The following is a 14,912-nucleotide window of genomic DNA, read 5'->3' as shown; positions in this document are numbered from 1 at the left end:
GGTGATTTTGGTCATTAGATATTGGAGGAAAAATTTTGAAACATATTTCATGATTTCAGTGTAATTTATAGTTGTCTGCTTGTCATCCCCATTTCATCCTTATCGTGGACGTCCTTCTCAAAATACCCATCTTTTGGCGTTCTGAAAACAAAAACATAAAACAGAATTTTTAATAAGAAGAGAAAACAAACAAATCATAAGAAGTCTTACCTTAAAAAAAATTTAATTGCAATGTTTAGTTTTAGTTAGATCATAGTAAAGGAAGTTTAGCGTTTCTTTTAACAGAGCTCATGTTGTTTGTAAAATTAACAGGAAAACACACACTATATAATGTGACTTTAATAGAGAATATCTAATTTAAAACAACTATAATTTAGTGGTACAGTTAGACTATTGCCATTTTTTTTCTTCATTGTTTATTGTTATAGTATTGCTAATTTCTAGTTATTGCATATTTTTGATTGTCTTTATATTTTCTAGTTAAAATGTTCACTATATTATTAGTGTCTGTTTTATTTTAGCTGCGATGATCCCACACTTTCACTCTGGGGACGAATCAAGTATTTAATTTAATCTATAGTTTACAAAAAGATAAAACTGATTGAAATGAGTTCTCCTCCATACTTTGTGGGGTGAGACTCTGCGTAGGCTTGCTGGGTGTGGTCCTGGAGCTCAGTGTGGAGGGTTTCGGGCAGCAGGAGGCAGATCAGCCCCCCGGCCAGGGAGACGGCCCCAAACAGCCCCATGGGGATGGCTGCGTAGTGGACCCCCAGGAGCTGGATCAGCGGGGCCAGGATCCCCCCAACACGAGCGCACATGCAGTTCAGACCCACGGCACTCTGCCTGGGAAGGGTTAGAAACATGGAGGAGAACATTCTGTAATCTGAGATACACTAGTGGACAGATTGAGGCCAAAGTGGCAATCCGGAAGATCGTCTGTGTGGGGTGGATTACGCTTAATCCCAAGATTCTGATTTATTTTTTCTAGCATTCTACAACATTCAATTTACTCTAGTCCTCACTCAAAGACGGCCACTTTCTTTTCTCTAAAGTATCCCTTCTTCTGATCGATTGATTTTGTTCTTTTTGTTCATTTTTACTGACCACAACTGCTTTATCAAATTTCCTGCAGTTGCCTTTCAATTCTTGTGTGTACCCTATCAAGGGCGGACCCCGCCACCAATAATGGAAAACGGAATATACAGTAGAGGAGCACATGCATCACACAAATAAATTAAATTGCTGTGTATTATAGAGTGCAAGTTAAAAAAAAAGGACCAACCATGATATGCACAATATTTTATATATTAATATTTTAAACAAAATGATTTCACGGATTACTACTTTAAAATGTTCATCATCACTCGTGTTTTGTGTGAATACCTTATGACAGTGGGGTACAGTTCCGCGGTATAAACATAGATGGTGGAAAATAAAGATGTAGAAGCGTACTTCCCAAGCACAGCGATGACTGTCACCACGACTGGAAGGTCTGAGTGGAACGAAAAATCACAAAAATGTATATAAGAAAAATAACATAAAACCACCGTATGCAGTTATGCATGTAATGGTCTGTTGCTGAAAGTTACCCTTTGGAATAACAAGGATCAGGAGGGAAGCACAGCCTGAGAAAAAAAAGGCTACACTCGTAGTCCATCTCCTTCCTATGCGTTCGATGATCAGAATAGTGCCAAGTCTTGCTGGTATTTCTACAATACCAAAAATTAACTGTGTGAGGTAAATATCCAGGCCAAAATTGCCAACACTTAGGCCCAGCCCATAATAGACCAGACTGGTTGAAAACCTAATGGAGAGATCACATCAGAAAAAAATATATTGAGAAAATAAATGCATATTTTCACCGTAAGGGATCATTTTCCATGGTATTAGGGATTGTATTGGGTTTCATTAGGAAGTTGAATGACAAGAATATTCTCACCAGACGAAGCTCATTATGAGAGCACGCTTCCTTAGATTGGGAACCTTGAAGAGGTCCAGCATGGTTCCTGTTTGGGACGGACCCTCAATGTCCAACTAAACAAATAAATGGTTCTAATTCATTTTCATTAATTAACAAATATCACACATTGATTTCTTTTGCAGTGTTGAAGTGTTGTTTTATGCAGCTCACACCTTGTCGAGCAGAGCCTCCGGGGCCTCCCTTCCGTTGATCCTGGCCGCCCGTCGGAGCTCTGCCCTGGCCTCCGTCTGCCGGCCCAGGCTCGCCAGCCAGCGGGCCGATTCTGGGAGGAACCTGGAGGGTTCACTTTAATAACCTTTATCCCTAGAAACATTTCAGCCTAAATTCCATGAGGACATGGGGGCTGGACTCACCAGTAGAAGTAGCCGAGAACCAAAACCATGGGGCTGGAGAAGACCAGATGCAGGACACTCCAGTGGCGGATCCCATAGGCGATGCCTGACATCACCACAAGTCCAATGGAGAAGAAGGCGTGACTGGTGATGGTAATCAGAGCCCGTTGGGAGGTTCCTGTCCACTCCGCCCCTTTGAGAAAATAACGTTAATGCAGACCGTTTGACTGTATCTTGGCTTTGTACAATCTTAGACTAAACCATATTTTTAATCTGGACTAACTGAAATGGCCGTTTCTCAGTCATGGTTTAAAATAGTCTCAGACTTGCCCTAGTCTAGATTAGCTCTAATCTTCCTAGTGGAAATCACTTATTTTTGACCCAGTGAAGACTGAAATTGCACCTGGCCAGAGGCAGGTTTTTTTGGATTAATGGACGTGGGGCTCCAGGTCGACCTTGACAATACAGAAAATGGATTATCTGGACGAAGACCTGCACCAAGACCAGACAAAGGGAGCTGACTAGTCCTTCATGACATAGGACTAATTCATCTTAAATTAAGCAATGACTCGGGAAGGCATTTTTAAACTCTGGAATTATTTAAGTAGGATTATTCAAGCCCTGATTATTAGATAAAACCATCTGCCAAACCGACCCATAGTGGTTTTTTGTCAGTTGAAAACATCATAATATGTGGTTTAACGCAACTACCGCAAATATCTAACAAAGGGTTAATGGGTGTGGTCCTCACTTGGCCAAAACAAATCTGGTCAAATTGAAGAGTAGCCACCCACCTAAGACGAAGGTGTTGATCAGAACGCCAGAGACTGCGGTTCCCACTACGAATCGGAGCGCCATGTACACATAGATATTTGGAGAAAAGGCGCTGCCAAGACCAAAGCCCAGCTGGAGCAGCATAGAGAACAGGACCACGAAGCGACGGCCGAACCTGCCGATGTGAAAGAAAAACATGAAACTTACAACCTGGATGGAGTGTAAGTGGAGCAATCGAGCATCAAGATTTTTTTGGAGGCCGTACCTGTCCGCCATGGGCCCTAACACCAGCGCTCCAACCAGGAGTCCGGCCATGTAGATGGACTGGGTGGCCTCCCTCAGACTACTTTGGTCACACACCAGATCAAACTGAGAAGGGGAACAGGATGCCTTTTGAATATTTCCAACTTAAAAAAAAAAAATGCAAACCTCTGTTCTCAACCACATCAGCTCGTCTGTGTTGGGTGTTGGATTACGTCAGGTCCCAGAATTTCATTTGAAACTCTGCATTCTTGCAAGCAAAGGCGGACCCTGCCATTAACAATGGAAACAACATGTAGAGGAGCACATCCATAACGCAAGTATATTGAATAGCTGTTTCCTATAAAGTGCCGGCAAGATATTACCATGCACATTTTAAGTTTAGAATAGGTTTTATAAAGGTTGCCGTTCTTCATAAGTGCATCCAATATTTAGTTTAAATTGGTTAAACCTCACCAATCCAATACATTTTCAGTGTCGGATGAAAAAAAAACTACTTTTACACATTGCCTACCATGGCTGGAGTAACTTTAGAGGTATGATAATATAATATTAATATATAGTATAATACAAGCTTGGACTAATCAGTCGTTACATCATTCACAAACCTCAGTCACAAAGCTTGTGGCGCCCTCAGCAGCATCGTAAATCCATCCATTTAAACACCCCGTGGTGCTATTGATCCCATATGCCTCGATAGTCTCCAAATCCAAATCCACAGGTGAGAACATCTGGCACGATTCATACTCTCCATGCTGGTCAACAGGGAGCGTCAGGTTCAGCCGCTTCTCCTGAGTCAGATTGGGATTGATTGCAGAAATCCAGTCGGTGTTGCAGTGGTGAGGGAAGCTCAGCGCCGTGAAGACGTAGAGGAACACGTCCAGACCCAGAGAGAAGTTGGAGATGAATAATGTCACCAGCAGACGCTTCTGGAACGGACCAAACTCCCCAATCTCCTTCAGCACGTGCCCAAAACCACTCATACTGATTGTTTCCCGGATAACAAGAAGCTGCAAGGCCCTCAGTCTTTTAACACATTCTTCTCTTCCGGCAAAATCTGAACTCTTAAGTCCTAAGAATTTACAAGACGTTAACTTATAACATTTATTTACATATAACATTTATTTACAAAGATCAAATTAAGAAGCCAACACGTTTCAGAATCAAGAATTTAGCTGTTAAGATAAGCTGTTGCTTTCCTTAAGATAACGACTCAACAACTCTGCCTAAGTCTGATACAGTGAATTATTGGTTTGACGGTTCCTTGAACCCCGGGAGCATTGTGGTGAAATTGGTGATAACACCTCATGATAACACTACCAGTGACCCCTCTCTGGTCACACTCCTGATCTTTTACAGTCTGTTCCGGTAACATCAGAACACTCGTGGTGAAAGGTTCAAAGAAAACATTTTCTTTCAAGGAAACAATTATGTTCTAAATGATTAAATTAAACGAATTGTATCGTGTGTTCTTACTTGAGATATTTAACTAATTTTTCATAGCATTCGGGGACTAATCTATAAAACTGTAACGTCAGAGTGACTGAGTCATCGGACTTTGCCTCAGAGCTGTGTGTAAGTGTGTGTGTGTGTTCAAATTTGTTTTAGTGACATTTAACCTGTATAACAAACAGCGCACCGAGTAGACCACACACACACACACACACACACACACACACACACACACACACACACACACACACACACAACTGTGAAAAATCCAAAGTGCAATTTTTTTTAATCCAAAGAAAATTTTTAAAGTACAATCCCTGATGTGCAATTTGTCGAAATATGTGCAATACGCTTGATTACTCTGATTGCTATTCATTTTGTTTCTACTTAGCTATATATTTTCTATATATTTTCTATTGCATATAGTGTTTACCTTGATTCTTACTTAATTTTTAGTTACTACGACTATTTATTGATGTTCTTTATTTTCTGCTGTCACTTTTTGCTGCTTTAACTGTGCAAATTTCCCTATTCTGGGAATAACAAATAAAGGTTTATCTTATCTTATCTTATATTAATAATCTTTGTCCAGCTTCGCGGTATACCGTGCCAACTATTGCATTTTGCTTTCAAACACACAATGATCCAAGAAGCTTGAACTAGAAAGTTTCCCTTTATGATCCACAGTCATAAAGTTACAGGGTGCAGTAAATGTTGTGAACGGCTGCTTTGGCCCAGGGTCAGGGAATGAGCGTGGGGAGGCAGGCGAAGGTAAAACAGCGCCGGTTGCTGTGTATTTATTACAATTTTCAAACCATAAGATGGCTCGTGGGCCAAAAGCAAAATCATGCACTCGCTGGCAAACCGGGTATAGCCTGAAGTGTCTGCCACCATACGTTGGCCAGTCTGCCGCGCTTAGCGTCCGGGTTGCCGGTCTGGTCTCATGTCTCTGTAGTTTCTTGTTGTCGATGATGTGTTGATGAAGAAGGAGTCTCCGCTGACGCTGACTTGATTATAATATTAAATTTATTACAAGTAAGAACAGCATCAAACCAGACTTGCCATGGATGTCTGGGAGAGAACAGAAGTCAAATGCGTTCCCTCTCGAATGGATCAAGAAGTTGTCTTTATATACTTGTACAGAGATAATGTAACACATCTGGTTCCAATCCATAGGTCTCAGCTCAGCCCCTGTCTGACATAAATCTAAACGTATTCCACTTCTCTCCTCACAGGGCCCCAACATAAACACTCTAATGGTGACGTTCTTCGTGTAACTTTCGAAGTAACATATGTTTATAATAATATCGCACTATAACTCATTTTTGGGAACTCAGTGACCTTATACATCCCAAAATTCCAGACACCTCATCTCCAAACCACGCACCTCCTTTACTGCGTGAAAAAACGAATTCTGAATTAGTTCCCAGTTGGACGAATCGGTGGAGACCCTCCGTTGATTTTCCTGATTCCCAGTCACTGAGTGGACCTTGGATAGAAGCCTGCACCACCTGTCTGCAGCGGTGGCTTGACCCGCCAGAGTGTAGTTAGTGAACTTGAAGTTTATATCCAGTATGGCCAACATTTCTTGGTATTTGTATTTTTACGACACTACAAGCAGAAGCTGTGGGGTCACCCTTCTTCAGGGATGGATCCCAGAACATGTGTTCCATTAGGAGTGTAATGGAAAAATATAAATAACCTCTCAATATCTTCCTTAAACTTTAAACAAAACTGGAGGGCCCCCAATGTGTTTTTTCCTCTTAATTATTATATATTTTTTTTACTCCAGCCGTCCAGCCTCCCTCCCTTTTTCTTCTTCTGAGCATGGAAGAATCCGACATCACCAACACAACACTCAGAACAAAATTGAGGTGAGAACAAATTGGTTTAAAAGCTAGATAGAAGGCTTGAATATTAGTGGATACTGTTGATATGCGTGGTTAATAACCTTCCCAAAGGTAGACCTCCTGCTTGCTAAGTGAAGTAGCTAAAGTTTGTGGATATGGTCGGTTTTTGGAAGAGAAACGTGTTTAAAGTCAGAAGCTTTTTGCAAAAACAAACGTGCTTCAAGTAGTTCATAATAAATCTGTAGAAATCGGGGGAAACTTATTACACTGGTGATCATTAATTTCCTGGGAAATGAATGATCTGGGGGAGACGGTAAACAATTCTTTGCCAAATCAGTGTCGTTTAAGCCGGGAGTGTTTTTACAAATGAATTGTTATTTTTTAAATTTTCGTTTTATTCTTTGCAAAATCAGTGTGGTTAAAGCCGATAGTGTTTTTGCAAATGAATTGTTATTTTTTTAAATTTTTGTTTCATTCGTTGCTCAACCAGCGTGGTAAAAGTCGGTAGTGTTTTTGCAAATTCATTGTTATTTTATTTTATTTAAGTTTTATTCTTTCCTAAATCAGTGTGGTTAAAGTCGTTAGTGTTCTTGCAAATTAATTGTTGTTTTTTAAATTATCTTTTATTATTAGCTAAAACAGCGTGGTTAAAGTGGGTAGTGTTTTTGCAAAATATTTTATTTTATTTTATTGTTTTTTATTTTTCTGTGGTGTGTGGGTTATTAATTGATAAAGTCGACATAGTTTAAGAATTAATCAAATATAACTATATATAACCAAATATTGTGCCCTCAGTGGTAAAGCAGTGAGAGAGGAGAGTTTCTATGCGTGTGTCTTGAAATAAGGGAAGCAGTATGTATGATTTGAGCAGTGACACCGGACAGGGAGAGATAAAAAAATTTAACTGAAACTTAACAAATAAATAAAATATATATATTGCACACAGAGTGGAAAAGAGAGAACGCAATGATCTGGGTCTGAGTATGAGGGAGTTTTTGCATGAAAGGGTCCTATTGTCTGTGTCTCTGTAAATTAAGTTGTTTGTTAAACGGTAAGTAAAGTGTTCATACAAATTTACGAACCATAGTATACATAAGCGAAAAGAGAGAGGAAGCCGTGGATGAATGTGCATCTATTAATCATAACACTGTATGTTTTACTAAAATGCAGATGAAACTTTTTGAAAGCCTGGTAGTTTGCTTAATTGCTGACATTTTTTTTTGAAAACTTTGTAGTTGGATAAATTACTGATAATATTAATAGTTTTAGTACATTTCAAAAAACAACTTTGAAATGTACAAAAATTGCGAATAACACTTTTGAAAGCATTTGTGATATACCAGACTGCTGATAAAGGTTTGAGAAGGCTTTGTGATTTATGAAAAAAATGATGAAAAACTCTTGTGAAAGCTTTTGTGATATATTGAGTACTTTATTGAGTGATTAGTTGATTGGCTGGTTAATTGATAGATGAATTGATTGATTTATTTTGTTGATTGATTGATTGATTGGTTGGTGGTTTGATTGATAGTTGATTAATTGATTAGTTGATTGGTTGGTTGATCGATTGGTAAATTAATTGATTGATTGATTGGTTGGTGGTTTGATTGATAGTTGGTGAATTGATTAGTTGATTGGTTTGTTGATTGATTGCTAGATTAATTGATTGATTGACGAATTGATTAATTTGTTGATTGTTTGTTAATTTATTAATTGATTGGGTGGTTGGTTGGTTGGTTGATTGATTGATTTATAGATCAATTGATGGGTTGATTGTTTTATTGTTCAAATGAGTAATTGATGAATTGCTTGATTTGTTGGTGGGTTGGTTGATTGTTGATTGATTTGTTGACTGGTTAATTTTTTAATTGGTTTGTTGATTGATTCGTTAGTTGATGTGTTTGTTGATTGATTGGTTAATTGATTCATTAATTAATTAATACAATAACAAAGTTAAAAGTGAACAGTCTGCTTTGTCAGATGTGACTTTTTGTTCTGAGATACGATCTCAAACAGTGAGGGTCTGCTTGGTTAAAAGTGAGTTTTATTTCTGAGATACGGCCTCAAACAGAGAGTGTCAGCTTGGTCAGAAGTGAGTTTTAGTTCTGAGATAACACCTCAAATAGAGAGGGTCTGCTTGGTCAGAAGGGAGTTTTAGTTCTGCGATACCGCCTCTAACAGAGACGTCTGCTTGGTCAGAACTGAGTTTTAGTTCTGAAATACCGCCTCAAACAGAGAAGGATCTGCTTGGTCAGAAGTGAGTTTTCATTCTGAAATACCACCTCTTAAAGAGAGGGTCTGCTTGGTCAGAAGAGAGTTTTAGTTCTGAGATACCGCCTCTAACAGAGAGGATCTGCTTAGTCAGATGTGAGTTTTAGTTCTGAATTACTGCCTCTAAAAGAGAGGGGCTGCTTCGTCAGAAGGGAGTTTTAGTTCTGAGATACGGCCTCTAACAAAGAGGGCCTGCTTGGTCAGAAGTGAGTTTTCGTTCTGAAATATAGCCTCTGAAAGAGAGGGTCTGCTTGGTCAGACATGAGTTTCATTCTGAGATACTGCCTCTGAAAGAGAGGGTCTGCTTTGTCAGAGGTGAGTTTTCATTCTTAAATACCGCCTCTAACAGAGAGGGTCTGCTTGGTCAGACGTGAGTTTTAGTTCTGCTATACCGCCTTAGACAGAGAGGGTCTGCATGTGCAGAAGGGAGTTTTAGTTGAGATACTGCCTCTACAGAGAGAATCTGCTTGGTCAGAAGTGAGTTTGTTCTGAGATACCGCCTCTTACAGAGAGGGTCTGCTTGGTCAGAAATTAGTTTTGGGGAAAGATACCATCTCTAACAGAGAGGGACTGTCAGAGGAAAACTATAGTCTATGATACTGCCTTAATGAGAAAAGTCTTGTAAGAGTCTGCTTGGCTAGACTGATAGGTTCTTTGACACCGACTCAAAAAAGTGCACGTCTAGAGGGTCTGCCTGGGTAGAACCAAACTCTGCAGATGCCACTTAGCAGAGAAAAACTTGCTTAGGCCTGAATGGGTAGAGTATACAAATTTGGAAATAAACTCTGAGGATACTGCTGAGAAGGTTTGCTAAGATCTGAACGGGTAGAGAATTAGGAAAATAACTCCACAGGCACCACTTGGCAAGACAACCTTGCTAAGGTCTGAACAGGGAGAGCACAAAGTTAATGAATCAATCAAATTGTTGAGAGTAGGAGCTCAGAGTAAGTGCCAGAAGCAACAGATAGAAGAATAAAAGTATAGAAAACTATTTATAAGACAAACTGAACACATAGAATAAAGAAAAATTTACTGAATTAGGAACAGGGTATGAAAATATTCTAGGAAGAATAAAAACGGAACTAATTCAGTAATTGAAGAAAAGAAATCTGTTACAATTAATAAAAATTAATTTTTTATTAATTTTATTTACATTAATAGATAATGGAGGGTTACGCTACAGAGTAGTTTATTTAGTAACCCAAGTAAAGCAGTGGTTAAACAGAGGAGAGGAGTGAAGATAAAAAAGGTGGGAGGGTTCTCTTTCTGGCCCAAGTGGAACCATTGTTGAGACACAGGAGAAGGAAGGAATTAAAAAAAAGGAGTGAGGAGAATAACAATACACTCAAACGGCAGAGACATAAGAACGGAAAGATTTAAAGCATGAAATTTCACATGTAGAGGAAACCAACCATGCCATCAACAGCGATAGAAATCTTGGGTAAAACTAATCCATTAAATAAAGAGGAGATAAAAAAGATCTCAGAAAAATGGTGAAAAAGAACAGTAAAGGCAGGCACAAAATGGTCAAAAGAGGGAACGTCTGAGATAGCAGTGTGTGAGGAAATGGAGGTAATGATGAAAAATCAAAAACTTAATAAAAAAGGAAAGAAAACAGTAGAAAAAGGGGAAGAAAAAGGATAGAACTATCCATGTTCAAAAGGGAAAGAGAAAACGGAGAAAGCCAGAAAGGGTATCAAGGGAAATGGTTGGTGGGGATAAAGAATTAGAATCACCACCTCTGAAGGCACACCAGCCACCCGATTACACAGAGTTGTACTCGCTGATATCAGGAACAGTAGACACTTAAGGAGAAATAGAGTTGGACAAAGGAAGAAACAGGGATTGTGGAACACAGAGAAGGAAAGCCCCACCCATACACATGGATTGTTACAAAGAAATTAGGGAAGAGATACAGGAGTGGAGTAATGACAGTGAGAGTGATGAGGGAGAGTAATAATTAAGACAGTGATAACCTTTTGAGCAGAGGGAATTCAGAAACACTGATACAAGAAAATAGAAGGTTGGAAGAAGAGATAAGCTGGAAGGAAAAAAATGGTTGGAAAGAACTGAGAGAAGGGAGAGAGAGGAGTGTAGTCAAGAGAGAGAGAGAGGGACAGAGAGCAGATAGATAGGGAGGGGGACCGGCGCAGAGAAGAGGGAGACACACTCAGCTAAAGCCCCCTAGCACTAGAGCTGATAGAAGCACTTAAAATACGAGATCTAAAGGAAAAAGTTATGCAGGACTTTACCCTATCCTGGTGAAGGGACAACAAGCCCAATTTGTTCAATAGGAATAGTAGGACTTAGAGGGGTTAGTATCGAGACTGCCTAACATAAACGATGGAGAATCAAAGTGGATCAGGATATTAGAGGAACATACAGTGGGAAAGAGTGTGGAGAGCGTATTGGAAAATGGGGGTTTGGGGTGGCTGTTGGATAAAGCCCTGGACAGGATGTTTGACACTTACAGACAAAACACCTGGGGTGCATTTAGAAGCAAGTACCCAACCCATGTGGACCACAAGAGCCTGAAAGGCTACACAATTGATACAGATCCAGAGGAAGATCCGTTGGTCTCCGTCATGTTCAGACCCTCCACAATAGAGACAGTACCTAGCCCATTAAAAAACAAGCTAGAAGATATAGTGGGACTGACCTCATCAAAGACCGATAAAGAGTTTACTGATCACCTGGTTCATGCGGTGGACAGATACCGTCAAAATGAACAAAGAATGTAAGAACAAAGCAGAGAGGTACCAAGAAAGTTGTCTTCCAGTTGGAGGAAATGAGAAAGAAAGACAAAGAAGCAGAAGCAGGCACAATGATGCCAATTGTCCAACAGGCCCCATGTCAGACGTTCTCTCCACTAGCACAACAGCCTCAGATCCAAAGGTCACCCGCCCCACCTGTTGTCAGTGTCTACACACAGAATAGTGGTAATCCAAATGATGGGTACAATCAGAGTCAATATAGGGGACCACAAGGACAGTCTATATATGCTCAGCAGCAGGGACCCCTAGCCAGCGCAGAAGGCCTATGGAGCATTGGGGATGCAATCAGGAAGTCACCCAAGAAGAGATTCTTTGATTCTTTGATATTTTGTCAGCACACATAGTTGAGGCAGAAGAAGAAATGTTTGTGGATGGATCTTGCAACAAAGATCATTTGGGATGCAAACCCTGCATGGTTGGGTTTGCAGTAGTGAGACAGAACCCAGACAAAACGTTTGCTGTTATTCAAAGTTCTCATTGTAAACCTCCATATTCAGCACAGTTAGCTGAGTTGAGAGCTCTTACAGATGCCTGTCAAGAAGGAAGGGGAAAAACGGTAAATATATAAACAGATTCTGCATTTGCACATGGTGTACAGAATGTCATTTGTTTGGAGGAGTATGGAAAATGAGGGGACCTAAGAAAACAGATAGGTTCCCCACAATGCATTGTGATCAGATTGTGGCATTAATGTCATCATTGCTACTGCCTAAACAAGTGGCAATAATCAAATGTCAGGCACACAGGAAAGGTAATGATTATGTAATAAAAGGTATCAAGGCTGCAGATGAGGACGCCAAAGTAGCCTCGAACAGCAGTAGGGCAATACAGGCAATAGACCATGCCTAGGCTGTGCCTACAGAAGAAGATGTTGTCTGCATGCAGGAAAAAGCTGGAGTTTATGAGAAAAACATGTGGATAAAGAGGGTTGCTGTGCGCACCTCCACCTGGTTATGGAGAACCCATGATGGGATGTTGTCGGCACCAATGGCATTGTTAGGATTGCTTCACTAATGCGCATGATTTTGACCATTGCGAAAGGGGGGAGAAAAATCAGAAAACCAGGTTTTTGGTCACCATACTTGCAAACAATGGTTGATAATCAAATAAATGAATGTGACATATGTGCAAAAAACAATGGAAGAAAAACAATCACTACCCCATTAGGACCCATTCCCGCAGCTGAGGGACCATTCATACATCTGGTGTTAGACTACGTAGACACGATAAAGAAAGTAAATGTGAAAAGGTAAATGTTAGTAGTCATTGATAGAGTCAGCAGATAGAAGCAGTCTCATCACAAGATCAGAGTGCCTCGACTGTCATCAAATCTTTCACCAGAGAAGTCATGCCGAGGTTTTGAATTCCGACAGAGATTAGCTCGGACAATGGCTCAGCATTTATCCAGGAAACTGTCAAACAAGTGATACAGCAGCTGCATATCTATCATGCTCTACATGCATGTCTAACAAATGGCAGACTTGGGGTAACTAGGTAACGAAAGACAGTTCTACTAAAAGCATAAAAGTATTGCAGGAACGGCCAGACTCAGGATATTTGGGAAGAGTAAACAAAGCAAGGGAGAAGAGGTCATTAAAGTGGTATTACAAGCTCAGATACCCCCACAGGAATTAGAACACACCAATGAACGATGCACACTTACTGTCATGATGAATAAAGATAGATTATGTGCTGTAGCTATACATAAGAAGTACGGACTGATAGCCCTGGGACAAGATCAGTGTAAGGTAGATGTCTGGAAAGGAAGAACACATTGGTGTGTGACGGTAGAACGACAAAATCAATGGGACCATGCCAGTCAAAAATATGAATTAGAAATAAGGAGAGTGCAGCTTCCATATGTTGACTGAGAAAAAAGAATAGACCTTAAACTAAAAACAGAAACTCCCTGTATATTGAGAGAACAGTTCAGCAAAATGTCTCTAATAAGACAAAGTGAGCCAGGAAAAATTAAATTTGCAGAAACCTTAGTTGCCTACAAATGAGGAGAAACCTTAGGAACAAGCGAACCAAAATAAATTCTAACAGCGAGTAGACAAAAAACACTGGCTACAAGCTAACCAACGGAGGCCCTAACAATGAATGGTAATAATATAGAAACCATCTTATGTGGTGGAGTAAGACATACAACAGAGGTAATGATTACCCCAAAAGAGAATGATAATACTCTGAATAAGATTGTAACCTCAACAGCCATATTCAAAACTACTGCATGTGAAAATATAACATTATTATTGCGGCTATAATTGTTATATAATTATAACACCGACACTTATTCCTGAGAGGAATAATACAGAGAAGACGCTCGCAAAACAAACAATCATTCCCAAGAACAATAATGAGACTAAAAGTAGAATTACCTTCTCAATGGCAAGAACACTAAAACAGTTAGAATCCGAACCTCTTGAAGGATCAATCGTGGTAATAAAAAGAAGACTGGTTATAAAGACAGGCAAAAGCAAACAATTGGTATAAATTGGTGGCATACACCGGAAAACAGATGAAAGTAGGGAACTGTTATATGTGTACTAGAAATCGTCAGGATGCATGTATATAACAAATACTAGACATAGTTGGAAACACTGTGAAGAGGGGATGAAACCTTACCATGAACAAGGAAAAAGACGGTGGGAACAACTAAGGCAGCAATATAGAGATACTACAGTAAAAACAACAAATCTAGCTACTCAGTGTGCACAAGCCAGTGTATCATCAGTGCCGGACCCAAGCCCGGATGAATAGAGAGGGTTGCGTCAGGAAGGGCATCCGGCGTAAAAACCATGCCAAATCAAACATGCGGACAACAAATCTGATTTCCATACCGGATCGGTCGTGGCCAGGTTTAACAACGACCACAACTGGTGCCGTAAGCCAACAGAGTGCCAGGGGTGTCAGGGTTCGCCCGGGTCCTACCAGCATCAGCCACTAGATGCCGCCAGTACTGCCTTTTCAAGGTTGCTCTGCTTCACCTATTTCTGTTCCTGATTACCCTGCCTCATTAGGTGATATGTTTCACCTGTGTCTCGTTTGGTCGTCCCTATTTAGACCCTGTCGTTTGTGTCCTCGGGCGCTCAGTCTTGAGTTTGTCTAACCTCATGACAACGCTCTTGTCCCAAGCTCCCGAGACTTCTTATTTGTTTTTGCCCAATTTTTGTACTTGTTTTGAGTAAACCTCTATTTTTGCCACCTCGCCTCT

At 40.2% G+C, this 14,912-nt stretch overlaps 1 protein-coding gene across 1 annotated transcript; it reads right to left on the bottom strand.

Annotated features, from left to right (window-relative positions):
• Positions 1 to 65: 65 nt before the first annotated feature.
• On the bottom strand, positions 66 to 4,331 carry LOC307245013 (solute carrier family 22 member 13-like; the record flags this gene model as incomplete). The annotated part of the gene is made up of 10 exons (XM_080020424.1): positions 66 to 141; positions 625 to 843; positions 1,384 to 1,492; positions 1,590 to 1,804; positions 1,940 to 2,034; positions 2,134 to 2,254; positions 2,335 to 2,506; positions 3,108 to 3,262; positions 3,353 to 3,456; positions 3,957 to 4,331. The coding sequence occupies 10 exons, from the start codon at positions 4,329 to 4,331 to the stop codon at positions 66 to 68; spliced, it is 1,641 nt and encodes a 546-aa protein (XP_079876550.1).
• Positions 4,332 to 14,912: the final 10,581 nt, after the last annotated feature.

This window comes from Zeus faber (genome assembly GCF_960531495.2).
Source record: "Zeus faber genome assembly, chromosome: 19".
NCBI classification, from domain to species: Eukaryota; Metazoa; Chordata; class Actinopteri; order Zeiformes; family Zeidae; genus Zeus; species Zeus faber.
This window is presented reverse-complemented; position numbering and strand designations above follow the sequence as displayed.